At 49.4% G+C, this 15,271-nt stretch overlaps 1 protein-coding gene across 5 annotated transcripts in view; it reads left to right on the forward strand.

The window, feature by feature from the left end:
* CFAP57 (cilia and flagella associated protein 57) overlaps nt 1-14,175 on the forward strand; it is a 59,697-nt gene extending 45,522 nt beyond the window's left edge. For 2 of the 5 annotated variants that reach the window (XM_036025883.1, XM_036025885.1), the window contains exons 22-23: nt 7,233-7,365; nt 13,719-14,174. In XM_036025883.1, coding sequence (XP_035881776.1) covers nt 7,233-7,365; nt 13,719-13,930 — 345 coding nt within the window. In that variant the 3' untranslated portion in view covers nt 13,931-14,174. Of the gene's footprint in view, nt 1-7,232; nt 7,366-13,718 lie in introns of those variants that run through there. The other 3 variants (XM_036025884.1, XM_036025886.1, XR_004903164.1) reach the window with 3 other exon arrangements.
* The last annotated feature ends 1,096 nt before the right edge of the window (nt 14,176-15,271 follow it).

Raw genomic sequence — 15,271 nt, forward strand, 5'->3', positions numbered from 1 at the left:
TATGCTACTTATTCTCTATACCTTTTCCCCCTCTCTCCTCCTCCCACCCCCCTGCTGCTAACCCTCCATGTGCCCTCCATTTCTGTGGTTCTGTTCCTGTTCTAGTTGTTTACTTAGTTTCTTTTGGTTTTGCTTTAGGTGTGGTTGTTAATAATTGTGAGTTTGCTGTCCTTTTACTATACATGTCTTTTCTTTATCTTCTTTTCTTAGATAAGTCCCTTTAGCATTTCATAAAATAAGGGCTTGGTGATGATGAACTCCTTTAACTTGACCTTATCTGAGAAGCACTTTATCTGCCCTTCCATTCTAAACAAGAGCTTTGCCAGATAGAGCAATCTGGGATGTAGGTCCTTGTCTTTCATGACTTGGAATATTTCTTTCCAGCCCCTTCTTGCCTGTAAGGTCTCTTTGGAGAAATCAGCTGACAGTCTGATGGGAACTCCTTTGTAGGCTACTGTTCCCTTACCTCTTGCTGCTTCTAGGATTCTCTCCTTCGTTTTGACCTTGGCTAATGTAATTATGATGTGCCTTGGTGTGTTTCTTCTTGGGTCCAACTTCTTTGGGGCTCTCTGAGCTTCTTGGATTTCTTGGAAGACTGTTCCCTTTGCCAGGTTGGGGAAGTTCTCCTTTATTATTTGTTCAAATACGTGCTCAATCTGTTGCTTTTCCCCTTCCGATTCTGGTACCCCTATAATTCGGATATTGGAACGTTTAAAGGTGTCTTGGATGCTCTTAATCTTTTCCTCAATTTTTTGAATTCTTATTTCATCATGCTTTCCTGCTTGGTTGATTCTATCTTCCTTCTGGTCCACTGTATTGTTTTGAGACTCATATTCCTTCCTTTCACTATTGGCTCTCCTCCGCGTGTCTTCCTGCATCTGTTTTATGGTAATCTGCATTCTTTCATCTAAATTTCATCCAAAATCAACCAGTTCCGTGAGCTTTCTGATCACCAGTGTTTTGAACTGTGCATCTGATAGATCGGCTAATTCTTGGTCGCTCAAAAGGATGAGTCCTGGGGGACTGATCTGCTCTGTTGAAAACATATTTTTTTCCCCCTGTCTCTCCTTTTTTTTTTCGGTCTGGTTGCTCTTGTTACGGTAGGGGGCGGAGCCTTAGGTGCTCCCCGGGGCTGGGCACCCCGGTCGCTAGATTGTGACGTTATATGTGGGGGCGGGGCGGGAGCGGGATGGGGGCGGGAGAAAACAATGGCAGTAGTTCTGTTCCCCTGGACTCAGACCCTTGTCTGGGCTTCTGGGCCGTGAGTTCTGCCCTGGTCCACAATCGCTGCCCCTCTGGGTCTGCCAGCCGCAGCTTGCGTACTCAGGGATCACCGCTGCCTTCTTGCGCGCCGGATGGCTTTTGCGCTGAGTTCGCACCAAACCTTCCCCCGACCTCCGTGCGCCGCCGACCCGACCCAGCCCCACGCCCGCCCGGCTCATCTTCTCCTACCAGTCCGGATGAACGCGTCTACTTCAGCTTCTTGGCTGCCCGACTTCCATTCAGATAAATCCTCTGCCGGATCTGGGTGTTATTCTGATAGTAAATTATTGCTGTAAATTATTGGTTTTCTAATCTTGGTTGTACGAGGAAGTACGGTGCGTCCACCTATTCCTCCATCTTGCTGGAAGTCGGAAAAGTTTTTTAAAGGAAACTTTTCAAAATCACTGGTCTGGCCCTGGCTGGTGTGGCTTAGTTGGTTGGAGCATAGTCCCATAAACCAAAAGGTTACAGGTTCGATCCCTGGTCAGGGCATGTGCCTGGGTTGTGGGTTCGGCCCCCCAGCCTGGGTGCCTACCGATCAATGTTTCTCACTCGCACAGATGTTTCTCTCCCTCTCTCCCTCCTCCCTCTCTAAAAATCATGAAGCCTGTACTCGGATGAGGATAAAAACAAAAAAACAAAGAGACCACTGGTCCGGGTTTTAAAAATCATTTCTTTCTTTGATCTTGAGTTGATGGCGAGGGCCAGGCCAGGGTGGCCGGGTGTTGGGCAGGCGCTGACGCTGTGCAGACCCCGTTTACCTGCCTCGGCCACTGAGAACACTCCTTAACATCTTCGGGGGCCACCTTCCCTGTCTGCAGAATGGGGGAGAGAACACCACCTTCAACGAGTTAATGCAAAGTTTGGACGCAATAACTAATACAAAGCACTCAGCACTGGCCAGGTACGCAACAGGTGCTCAAAAATTATTTCCCTTCCTATCTACCAAGCGAAAGGCCCGTTGAAGAACCAAGTTGGAAATCCAGTGGGAGAGCCTGGGAGGCCACCACAACACGGACCGGGGGTACCTGTGGGCTGGGGGTACCTAAGAGGGGGCCACTCAACGGATCCCAGGCCCCCCCAGCTGGGGCCCCAGGCACCAGATGCCTTGGTATGCAGGGATAAGGGGCTGTGTCTGCAGATTCCAAGGCCCTCACACTTCAGTCCAAAAAGGATAAGAGAGGCCAGAGTGGACACGGCATCTGAGAGAAACTCATTAGGAAACAGAAAATGAGGTCACTGTCTCATTTGAATGTTCAGACAGGAGCACGGAGCCTCCAGCATGCTTGCAGACATGTTAGCGAGTTGCTGTGGACTGCAAATATGTAGGACACATACTTTGCTCACTTGGTATGTGTGTTCTCGGGGCTTCTTACCCGGACAGTTCCGTGCCATCCGTGCAGGACTCCAAGGTGGGCGTGGCAGCAGGCCTTCCCGCAGGGAGCTCGTCGGAGGGGGCTGGAGTGAGACACAGGGAAGCACTGCTCGTTCAGCGTCTTTAGGGCTGTGAGCTCCTCGGAGAGGTGGGCTGCAGTCAGGGGAAGCGGCCTTTGAGCCGGGCCATGAAGGGTGAGCAGAGGGTGAAGCAAGTCGGGGAAGAGCCTTTAAGTCAGAGGGCACAACCTGAGAACAGGCAGAGAAGAGCAAGGCTGTGGGGTGTTCAGGGCACCAGGGAGTCCACAGACCTTACTCTAGTGCCCGGCACGGGGACAGGGAGGAGGGCCCACCACAACAGCAGGCAGCTTCGGGCCACACTGGAAGGGCTTTCCCTGCCGTGCCAAGAAGCATAAAGTTCACCTGATAAGCAGGTGCCACCTAAGGTTTCTTATGCAGGAGGGGTGTTGTCTGTTCCAAAAAGGTTAAGTCAGTTGGCCGGTGGAAAGGCCAGTGGGGAAAGGCAAGTGGCAGGAAAAGCCACGTTAAAGGAAGGTGAGAAGGGCTTGGAAGGGGGACATGTCAAAAGACATTTCAGAGTCGAAATGATTAGTAGCAGCATCAGGTTAGACGTGAGAAGGAGTTTGAAAGAAGAGCAGAGAAATGGCTCATTTGTGCAATTTGGCAGACGACGAGCCCACCCACTGTGGGTTCCAGAAAAATGCCACCAATGCAGGGCTTCCAAGTTCACAGAATAAATCAGTTAGTTGTCTGCTCTTTCTACATGGCGGTCTTCTTAAAGATACTGACTCAGGAGAAGCCAGTAGGGGGTGCTATAGGCATTCTTTCCCTTCCCTGCCAACTGCTAGTGTTAGATGTGCCATCCAGTTCCCACCTGTGGCTCTCCAGCTGCACACTCTGCCAACAGCAATCCTGGACAGCTTGGTAGAGCCCCTTTACGTAGAAGGCTTTTCATGTCAACAGACCTCAGCATCCCCAGCCAGCCTCTCACACATACCCACTACCTGGGCATTCGGTGAACCCTGGGCCAGGGAGGGGCTGAGCCGGGGTGAGGGGTCTGGAGTATATCGGAGGGGTTTCTGTAGGCCTGCCTGACCTGACCAAGGAGGAATCAGGAACAGAAGGTGCAGCAAACCTGTCTCATTCACAGTTCCAGTGCGCAAAGCCGTCAAAGCACATGCAGGCGCGCCGTGTTCAGTGGAGCCTCACAGAGGCCGTGTTTTCACAGAGTGAGGTGTGTTGGAGGCATCGAGCAAAGCTATCAGTTTTCCAGTAGCTCAGATCATAGTTAGCACTTTTTTCGTAATGAAGTATTTTGAACTAAGATGCATACATCGTTTTTAGATATAATGTTATTGCACTTTAATAGACTACAGTGTTATATAAAAATAGCTTTTATATGCACCAGGAAACCAAACAATTCATGTGACTTGTGTTGCATTATTTGCTTTGTTGTGGCGGCCTGGAACCAGACCTGCAATGTTGCCCCGAGGCTCGCCTGCCTGGGCTGTTGCCTTCGGTGTGACCTTGGGATCCTGGGGACACGAACCGCCCCAGAAAGTACTCTTTAGGGAGGGGAGCCAAATCAACCCTTGAAGTTATGATTACTTTTATTATCATCACTGAGTATTTAGTGTCTCAATTCCTGCTTGCTCCCTCTGGACTCTGGGCCTGAAACGCTCTTCCCTGTCCCCCTCCCCCCTCACCACGGAGCCTTCCACACTCGGGCTGAGGGCCCCTCTTCAAACTGTCATGGCGTCTCTTGGCATTGGATCTAAGCTGGACCTCCTGTGTCTGGCACGAGGACCAGTGTAAAGCAGGCCTTTCGGAGCTGGTTCTTAAGTAATTTTTAGGACTGAATGAATGAACAAACGAAAGACCAAGCAGAGCAGGGGAATCCGGCTGCATTGGGTCAAGGGTCTCCATCACACCCTGATAAGAACCGAGCCGTGTCCTGGAGGGCCCTTCAGTGGCCAGCACCGTGGAGGTGTCCAAGGCTGACGGCTGGGTCTGAAATGGGCATTCACACCAAAAAGTCCCAGAGCCAGAAGTGCCAGTCATGTGACAGGGTTGTGGGGGGGTGAGTGGGGAAGAAACCTAAGGCGGGGTTCACTTGGGGCCATGATGGGAGCAGAGGGAAAAGATGCTGAGAGCTGGTGACGGACTACAGCAGGAAGGGAGGACACGAGGTTCAGCTCCGACACAAAATTCACAGGATCCAGTGAGAAAATGGATGGAGATGACCAAGAAGAAGTAACTGAAGATGCTAAGAAAGCTGATCGGTGCTCATTACTGTGCTGAAGGAGGCAGGAGAGTGAGCCTGAGCAACAGCAGTGAGGAGGGGAGCGGGGAGAGCTCCTGTGTGTGCTCGAGTTGCCCGCGAGCTTCCTGCGGCTCTTCTGAGAGGCCTGTCTCCACGGTCCCCCCTGACCTTTACCCCCGGCTTGTGATTTCCTCATTACTGAGAATCTCGTCTTATTCAGCCTTGTGTGCACTGCACTAGTTATTCATCTGCTGACCCAGTCCACAAATATTTATGGAGCACCTCTTACAGGCAAGACAGAGTCCAAGGTCCTAGAACCCAATAAATACACATTCAATTAATCGTGTCATGACTGGAAGTCGGCAAGGAGGAGTTCTGGGGCAGGGCACAGAGCATGACCAGGGAGCATCTGGACAGGGAAGGTGGGAGACTCGCCACCCAGGCCTGGAGGGGGTGAAGGGGGTGAAGGAGCAGGTGGAGAAAAGCTGCCGACTTCACGCAGAAACAGACACAGAGCCTCGCCTGAGAACGAGGGATTGGCAAAAGGGAGGGATGGGGAACGCTAAACTGAAGTGATGCCCTGAAAATCTGAAGGCGTGTGTGACTTTAGATGAAGAGGCCCTGGAGGGAAAGACTATGGCGGGGGGGGGGGGGGGGGGGTGTCCCGAGGTCAGCCCCTGCTCCCTCTCGGGCCCCACAGGCTGGTCCCTGTGACTGAGAAGGGTGAGGACTCAGTGGGTGAGCAGAGCTTCCAACCCTCCTGTTCTCGGGGCTCTGACTCCGCCCTCACCACTCCCACACTCTGTCCCACATGGAAGCAGAGCTGGTTCCTGGCACAAGTCCGTTTTACGTGGGTTCAGCCTGCGTTTGCTGTTTTCGGTGCTCTCACCCTCCAGGCCTTGCTACCCACCAGTGGTCTGGCTCACAGACCAGCGGCAGCATCTCTTGGGAGCTGGGTAGAAACACAGACTCTCAGGACCAGCTGCAGAGTCAGAAGCCGCCTTTGACAGCATCCTCAGGTCATTCTTGCACACAGTCATGTGAGAGACTCCGAGTGCTGTGGCTGTGGGCTCTGAGAGCCAAGTGGCCAGTGTCTCCCTGGGCCTGTGGTAAAGGGGGCACCTCCACAGAGCCACCCTTGGTGCCCTTGTGCTGAGTGTGAACAGGAAGGTGTGAGAAGGGAACAGTGTTTGTTCCCAGGTTGCACAGCCCTTGCCGCCCGGTGTCCCACGGGCTCCTCATCCTCACTCCTCCCCACTCCCCCTCTCTCACTTGGCATTCCACTGCCGCAAGTGCCCCCCACACCAGCTCTCCTCCTGCTGTGCCAGTCATCTGGGAAACCCCTTACCTTCTCGATGGCAACTTTTTTAAGCCTCAGCCCAAGAATCAATTCCTAGGAATCCCCCTGGTCATTCAGGCGGAGCTGAGGGCTTTTCTTTTGTGCGCCGCTCCAGCAAAGCAGCCCTCACGCTGAACTGAGCCCGGATCCCCACTGCACCCAAACTCCCCAGGCAGGGGCCAGGTCTCACAGGGGCAGCATGGTGCCTGGCACATAATTACTGTACTTGGTACATGTTGGATGGGTGATGCATGGGTGGGTGGGTGGGTGGAAACTGTCAAACACAAGAGGAGTGAACGTCCCGTGGATGTTGCAAATGTTAATGACCCATTTGCTTTTCTGTGTTTGTCACTAAACAGTGTGCTCTTGGGACCTAACATGGTTATGTCTGTTTTTTGTCTGCATCTCAGGGACATGACAGACACCTTATGAATGCGGGTTCAACAATGAATGAATGGGGGAAATGAGTAATGTATAGGACCGTACTTAAGAGCTCGGAGCTCTGGAACCAGACTGCCAGGGTAGAACCCTGGCTCTGTCACTCAGTGTCTGTGTAATGCAGGCTGGCTCTGTAGCCTCTCTTTGCCTCAGTTTTCTCTTTTGTAGGATTGTGATTATAATAGAATCTACTTATAGGGGTATTATGCTACTTCAATGCATTAAGTTCATATGAAGTTCTTAGAAAAGTGCTGCTGTTGCTGTTGATGTTGGAAAGAGGCTGGATGGACGGACGGGAAAGGCGCACTGTCTGTATCTTTTGAGTCCACCGGAAGCTGAGTTAGCTGGGACCTCGAGAGGCTGAGCCATAAGTGAGGAGAAAGGCTCAGGCCCCACTAGAGGAACCAGAGAACTAGTCTGGGTCCGGGACCAACCCCACCCATGCCCCACACCCTCGGATCGGGCCAGGGCAGGCCCTGTGCCCACTGCTCACTCAGCCATCCACACTCACTCTCTTTTCCTTCTTTTCTGCAGGAAAATGTCTCCCTCATCAAGGAGATTAATGAGCTTCGCCGGGAGCTGAAGTTAACCCGCTCCCAAGTCTATGACCTTAAAGCAGTCCTGAAGGTGATGAAAAAAGGCCAACCACAAGAGAGTTCAGAGACAGGTAATGTCGCCAGTGGCTAAAGAAGATGGGCATTGGGACAGAGGGACCAATGGCAGCTGTGAGCAGGTCTCCCTTTGGTTTCCAAAGCTTTCTCTCTCAAGTGTCTGCTTATACCAGGTCACATGCACCCCATGGCCTTCTGGGAGCCTCTGCAGCCACACACCGTTTCTCTAAAGGATCTGTGAGGACCCTACCACATTCGAATATATGTGGGTCCAGAATCCTTGGGGTTAGCTGCGGTGTCAGAATTTAGAATCTTTCGGATCTTAGAGCAGCAATTTTTGACCTTTTTCTTCTCTTGGTACTTACAAACTAATTACTAAAATTCAGAAGCACACCAACAAATTTATAATATTTTTTGCCAATCTGACAAAAAATAGGTATAATTTTGATTCATTCACAGCAGGCAGCTATTGTGGTGTTGGCTACCGTCATATTTTATTTGACAATCTAAGGGGAAAAGAGGTCAGTGCCCTTTACTAAATAGTCAGGTAGTGCGTGTTTTAAAAACTCTTGTGGCACACGGTTGAAAATCGCTGTCTTGGAACATGCTGTGTACCGCATATCCTGGGGCAGCGCTCCAGCCTGGGGCAGCGCTCCGAACTCAGACACAGTAGTGTTTCTGTTGTGACACGGATGGGCACTCACACTAAACTTCCTAATTGAAAAGGTTTTTTTACTTTTAGAGCTTCTTGGCTTTTAGAACCGTGGGTAAGGGGTTGCAGACCTGCACAATGAAAGACCAAAAAATCAGGAGGAAATTAGAAGGAGGAAATGACATTATGAGTTATTACTGTAATTATATCCTTAAGTTCCTCTGAATTTTTGACAGCCAAGGCAAAAGAGGAAACAAAGAAATACGGGTATTTACACAGTTATCGTTTATGGAAAAAGGAAGTGTCTTTTTCTGGAGAAACAAATCTTTCCCTGGCACTAAACTGCATGAAAAACTTAGCACATGGATGCTTATGAAAGGGATGTTGAATCACATAACTGACAGCATCTAACTATAGGTTTTCAGACCATTAAAAACATTTTTCAGATGCCCATTTCTTATCTGGACAGTCAGTAAACACCAGGTGTGTAAGGCATTTCTATGGAAAATTAAGCCAACATCATTCAAGTATATTGTTTTCTGGGGGGTTACATGCAGGAATGAAGCTCAGAAACTTCAGTGAACTGAACCAGCCCAGGGCTGTGGACCAGGCCTCCCAAGGGCCAGCTGTCTCGTGGACTGGGGTTAAAACAGACACGGCCCCTGTGGGAAGGTGGCAGGAGGAAGCTAAGGCGCTCTCTGTATTATTTTCATCACTTCTCGTGAATCTAGAACTTTATATATATACACGTACAATGTTGTTGTCTCCTGTGCCCTTTGTACTAGAGTTGAAGAGAACTTGACACAACAGCAAACCCTCTGAGTAGTGCCTGAAGTGGCAACATTAGAGCGACGGAAGAGCACAGTGTGTTACGAAGGCCGAGATGCTTGGCCTCCTGGAGGTGAAGCCGCCTTTGGTGGGAGGTGCAGCGTAGCTGTGCCCGTAAACAACTGCAGAACTCCTCTTTCAAAAACCCTGGACTGTGCCCAGGCATCCCAGCAAACAATCAAACTGAGACCTCCTCGGGTTGATGTATGATATGTCCAGGTTTTTCTTACTACGATCATGGAAATTTTCAAACACTTTCAGAACTCGAGAGAAAAGTCTAATGAATCCATCCCCCAGCCTCAACAAGTATCAATCCCTGTCACTGCTGCTTCGTCAGTATCCCCACCCCCAGTCGTTTCCCCCCACACCCACCAGGGAGTGTTTTTAAACAAACCAAACGTCACATCACCGCGTGACTGCGTGATACAGTTTTCTCATGGGAGATACTGTCCCTAACGGCTGAAGGCCTGTATCACCAGCCATCTGCCTTGAGTGTGAAAAACCTCAGCTTGACCTTGGAGTTTGAACATGGGTCCACCAAGACATGTTAGCTCAGAGTATACATCCTCCAGTTGTCTAAGGAACTGACCAATTCTGTTGGGTTTTAAGAATTCTTCATCCAAACAGGAGAGGTTGCCACCCCCAAACCACCATCTTCATTTTAGCTGCATTTATTATGAAGTTTCCATTCATACAATTAATGAACAGTTCTGACAGTCGTACCTGCTAGTTCTTCATTATTCAAACCATGTCATTAGAACTTCTAATTAAAAACAGCTCATTGAAAACCGATTAAAATGGCATACATAAACCATAAGATCAAAGAAAACCCAGAAGGAAACAAGAGATGCAAAATTCTGAAAGCTGGAAAGCTGACACCTGAGTGGTGACGCAGACCCACCTCACAGGCACAGGAAGCCTGGCCCCTGCCTGCAGCAGGACTGCGGGGACCGGAGGGGCCTGGGGCATGTGGTGGGGGCCCTCGGAAGGCTCCGGAGTCGGCAGCAGCAGACCTCACCGGAAGTGGGAATACAGGTGGGGCTGAAAACCAAAGGGAAATTTTAAGAAGCTATTTGATCCACCTTGTGTCTAATACAATGGTTAAAAATAGACCGTCGGCAGAGCCATCATCGTGAAATTTAGAACACCAGAGTACAAAGACAAAAATCCTCCAAATTTCCAAAGAGGATAAAGGGGGAATTTCATGTAGAGGTTCAAAAATTCCTATTGCAAAATACAAAATCAACCCACCAAAACCAGTTGCATTTCTATATACTAACAAGAACATTCCAAAACGGAAATTAAGAAAATAATTCCATTTACAATAGCATCAGCATCAAAAAGAATGAAATAGGAATACACTTAACCAAGGAGGCAAAAGACATTTACACTGAAGACGACCAAACATTGCTGAGAGACGTTAAAGGAGACACCAATAAATAGAAAACGTCTCACAATCATGAATCAGAAGACAATCTCGTTAAGATGCCAGTACCACCCAAAGCAACGTATTGACTCAATGCAATACCTGTCAAAAGCTCAGGAATGTTTTTTGATAGAAATAGAAAATCCAGCCCTGGCTGGTGTGGCTCAGTTGGTTGGAGCATCGTCCCATAAACCAAAAGTTTGTGGGTTTGATTCCTGGTCAGGGCACTTTCCTAGGTTGCAGGTTCAGTCCCCGATTGGGCCACGTAAGAGAGGCAGCTGATCGATGTTTCTCCCTCACACCGATGTTTCTCTTCCTCTCTCCTTCCCTTCCCCTCTTTCTAAAATCAATAAGCATGTCCTTGGGTGAGAATTAAAAAAAAAACTCCTAAAATTCATATGGAATCCCAAGTTATTTCAAATAGCCAAACAATCTGAAAAAAAAAAGAACGAAGTTAGAGGTCTCATACATTGATTTTCAAAATTTACTGCAAAGCTATGGTAGTCAAAACAGTGTGACACTGGCACGAAAACAAACATACAGATCAATGGATTAAATGGGGAGCCCAGAAATAAATCCTCACATATATGATCAAATGACTTTCGACATGGATGCTAAGATTATTCAACGGGGAAAAGACAATCTTTTCAACAAGTGGTGCTGGGAAAAGGAATGAATGTCCATGTGCAAAAGAATGAAGCTGGACCCTTACTTTGTATCATATACAAAAATTAACTCAAAATGAACCACACACCTAAATAGAAGAGCTGAAACTATAAAACTTGTATAAGAAAATATAGGGGAAAAGCTTTATTACATTGTATTATTTGGCAATGATTTATTAGGTATGACATCAGAAACATGGGATGATTTATTACATATGACATCAGAAACACCTCTGGCTGGTGTGGCTCAGTGGACGGACTCCCGGCTTGCGAACTGAAAGGTCACTGGTTCGATTCCCACTCATGGCACATGCCTGGGTTCCAGGCCAGGCCCCCAGTTGGGAGCGTGCAAAAGGCAACAAATCTTTCTTGCACATCAGTGTTTCTTTCCCTCCCTTCCCCCCTCTCTAAAAATGAATAAAGTTGTTTAAAAAAAAAAAAAAACACAGGCAGCAAAAGGAAAAATAGATAAGTGGACTATATCAAAATTTAAAACTTTTGTGCATTGAAGAACAAGAGTAAAAAGATAGACTACAAAATAGGAGAAAAATATTTACAAGCCACGTATATGATAAAGGATTGATACCCAGAATATATACAGTACTTCTACACCTCAACCACAACCAAAAAAAAAAAAAAAAAGAAGAAGAAGAAAAAGGGAGAGAGAGAGAAAGAGATTAAAATATGGGCAAAGGACTTGAACAGACATTTCTGCAAAGCTGATACAAACAAATGGCCCACAGGCACGTGAGAACATGCTCCCCACTACTAATGACAAGGGAAATGCAAACCAAAAATACCAGATACCACCTCACACCCACTGGGATGGCTACCATCAAAATAAACCAAACAGAAACAAAACTAAAAAAGAAAAGAAGAGAAGAGAAGAGAAAAATAACAGGTGTTGGCAGGAATCTGGAGAAACTGGAAACCTCGTGTGCTGTGTTAAAATGGCACAGCCACTATGGAAAACAGTATGGCAGTTCCTCAAACATTAAAAATAGAGTTGCCATTTGAATCAGAACTTGTACTTCTTTTTTTTTTTAAAAAAAGGTTTTATTTATTTATTTTTAGAGAGAGGGGAAGGGAGGGAGAAAGGGAGAGAAACACCATTGTGTGGTTGCCTCTCTTGCGCCCCTGCTGGGGACCTGGCCCGCAACCCAGGCATGCGCCCTGACTGGGAGTCAAACTGGCGACCCTTTGGTTCACAGGCCAGTGCTCAATCCACTGAGCCACACCAGCCAGGGCAGAAATTTCGCCTCTGAGTATATACCCCGAAAAGTTAAAAGCAGGGTATCAAAGAGATATTTGTACATCCATGTTCACAGCAGCATTATTCACAGTAACCAAAGGTGGAAGCAGCCAAAGTGCCCCTCATAGATGAAGGGATAAACAAAATGTGGTATGCACATACAATAGAATATTGTTCAGTCTTTGAAAGGAAGGAAATTTAGACATATGATACAACATAGATGAACCTTGAGGACACCGTACTAAATGAAATAAGCCAGTTGCAAAAAGACAAACACCTACAGTCCCACTTACCCAAGGTCCCTCTGGAGCAGGCATAGCGTAGTCAACCACAGCGATAGGAAGTAGAACCAGAGCTGCCAAGGGCGGTGGGTGGGAGAGAGCAGGGAGCTGTCGTCCACTGAGTATGGAGTTTCAGGTTTGCAAGATGAGAAGAATTCTGGGCATTGGTTGAGGGACAGTGTAAATGTCCTTAACACTGCTAAACTGTACACTTAAAATGGTTTACAAGGCAAGCTTTATGTTATATATATTTTACCACAATTGTTTAAAGGGAGTGGGGGAGGGGAGCCCAAGACTGACCTTTGGAAGTGCTGCCCTGGAGGACGAGAGTTTGCAGACTGCAGACACAAAGAACTTGAATCTCACACGTCACTTTCTTGGCAGCGTGCATCAGGCCAGTGTGAAAGTGGGGACACTGGGTGGTTGGATCATCTCAGGTCTGGGCTGTGCAGGGCACATGGGGCCGAAGGAAAAGGCCTAGACCAGCAAGGGCGCTGCAAGAAAAGGTGCAAGAAACTCACTGTGGGTCTAACTGGACAGAAAAGGGAGTGAATCTGAAAGGATCCCACTTGGTAGGTAAAAAATGGGGTTGTCCAGGAAGAAGAGGTCCAGACTCAGCCAAAGGCCAGCTGTCTCGATCATAAGACCAGAAGGGAGGCCCCGATGGGAGAATGCAGGCTCGCGTGTGACGAGGGAGGGGAGGCCACACGGACGCCAAGGACATTGATGCTGAGGGTCCAGCCTTGTGAGGCAAGGTCGTGGATGAGCCCTGGACCCTCGTGGACACAGGTGTTGCCCAGGATGATGGCAGCACCTGAGGGTGACTGAGAGTCTGGGGAAAGGCCTCGAGGAACGTGAATGAGTGGCCGCAGCAGGAGGGGAGAGAGGAGTCTGTCTCCAGTGGTGGGGGTTTACCTGGGGAGGAGGACTGGTGGTCTGGTAGCAACCAGTCAACAGGAGAGGCCCCCGGCTTGGGGGTGGGGAATGGGAGAAGGAGCAGCCTGCCCTGGAGGGGGCCTCAGGGCAGGCGGTCTGGGGGCTCAGGAGAGGGCAGGGCCAAGGTCGTGCTTAGCATTGGTCTGTCATTCTAAAGTGTGTCTCTTCATTTCTCCATCTCTGCGAGACAGTGAAGTGGCTCATCTCTGTATCCCTAGCATCTGGGATTGAGTGTCTGCCCCATAGCAGGTGCTCAATAAAGGTTTGGGGAGGAAGGAAGGGAGCGAGGGAGGATATGCTGGTTTCAAAAAGGCTTTGCTGCCATTCAGTGACTGGACCACATTAGTCCTGCTCCATCCCTTACAGGGGTGTCCACTACAAACGTGCTCGGCATCACTCCCACCATGAGACTGAATGACCAAGAAGAAACTGGGAGAATTATTGAAATGCAACGCCTGGAAATCCAGCGCCTCAGAGACCAGATCCAAGAACAGGAGCAGGTCCCAGGGTTCCACCCCATCACTGGGATTCGGCTTCCTTCCCTCGGGTCAGAAGAGGACTTTGAGGTGCAGATCAAGTGACCCCCTCCACTGGGTGGGCCGTCTCCAGCCACACTAGAAGAAGCACCGTGCTCCTGTCCCCAGGCCAGCTCTGGGCCGCAGTCGCTGCAGCACTGACTGCACCGAGGGCACCAGCTTCTTTCTCCTGCTCCAAGGAATGTGATGTTTGGTCAGAGTAAAGGTGTTTGCCCACAACTGTGTCCTACTCTCTGCTTAGCCAAGGGATGGGGAAGGAGGAAGGGAAAGAGGGACCCTGAGGACTGGTGGGAGGGGCTCCTCCTCCTCCAAAGTCACTGCTGCCTGTCCCTGTGGAAACCACACCCCCTTTCCTCTCTGGGCCTCACGGATGGGTAGCCTGCTCCCAATTCTGACCTGGTTTCCTTCCCTGCCAGCCACGATGAGACCAGACAAAGCCTCCTGCATTTTCTTCTCCTCTGTGAAACCTAATGAGGTGTTCTGAGGATGCTTACATTTGTGTAAACACGAGAGTAAAATAATGAACATGGCGAAGTTCCCCTGGGTCTTCCTTATCTGCTGGCTCTGTTGTTAGAACTATAAGCAGAGCTCCGCCCTTACTTCTCTCACCTCCATGCCACTCTAGACTTGTCATCCTTGTTCCTCAGGGCCCTGCCCCACTCCTCCATTTCTAGGGGGCACACCTCTTCCTCGGGGACCCTGCCTGAATGTGTGACCCAGTCACACATACCAGAAAAGGTAGTTGTTATGCACTAAAGAGCAAAGCAGTCTACCCAAATGGTCCTGTGTTCTCCCGCCTGCAGAGGCCAGGCACCCTCCTAAGACCCAACTAACAAATATTTAAGTCCCCAGTCCCTGCAGGTCCCTGCTGGCTGGTTTAAACCTGGTGTCCCCAAGGCATCTCCCCAAGTTCCCCTGTGTGCTCTTGGGCACTGCTTTGGGTGAGTTTCCCCAACTAGAGCTGAGACACAGATATCACACTCGGCAGATCTCTCCCCAGGGCTGGGAGTAGCTGAAGGCAGGCTCTGGGCAGAGGGCACAAAGCAAAATGTACATGGGATTCTCTCCCTAGCAATGCCCACCCCGCCCCCAGCCCACACCCAGTCTCAGTGGCCAGCTTATCTCCTCCAGACCAGCATGCACCCCAGCACGTCCTCTGCCCACTGGGAGGCCAGGTCTGGGTTCAGGGAAGCATCCAGGCACCCCTGAGAGACTCTTCCACTGAGATAACAGCCATGCGGGGTAAACAGGCTCTTTGGGAGTCAGGCTTCCCCATTCCAAACCAGCATCTGGGCTTTAACTCTGCAGGAGAAACTAACTCCTCAAGATAAGGTCAGCAGGGTCAGACGGTGCCGGGTCTTGAAGACGCACTGCAGAGCCCAGGGC

This window comes from Phyllostomus discolor, chromosome 5 (assembly GCF_004126475.2).
Source record: "Phyllostomus discolor isolate MPI-MPIP mPhyDis1 chromosome 5, mPhyDis1.pri.v3, whole genome shotgun sequence".
In the NCBI taxonomy this organism is placed as follows: Eukaryota; Metazoa; Chordata; class Mammalia; order Chiroptera; family Phyllostomidae; genus Phyllostomus; species Phyllostomus discolor.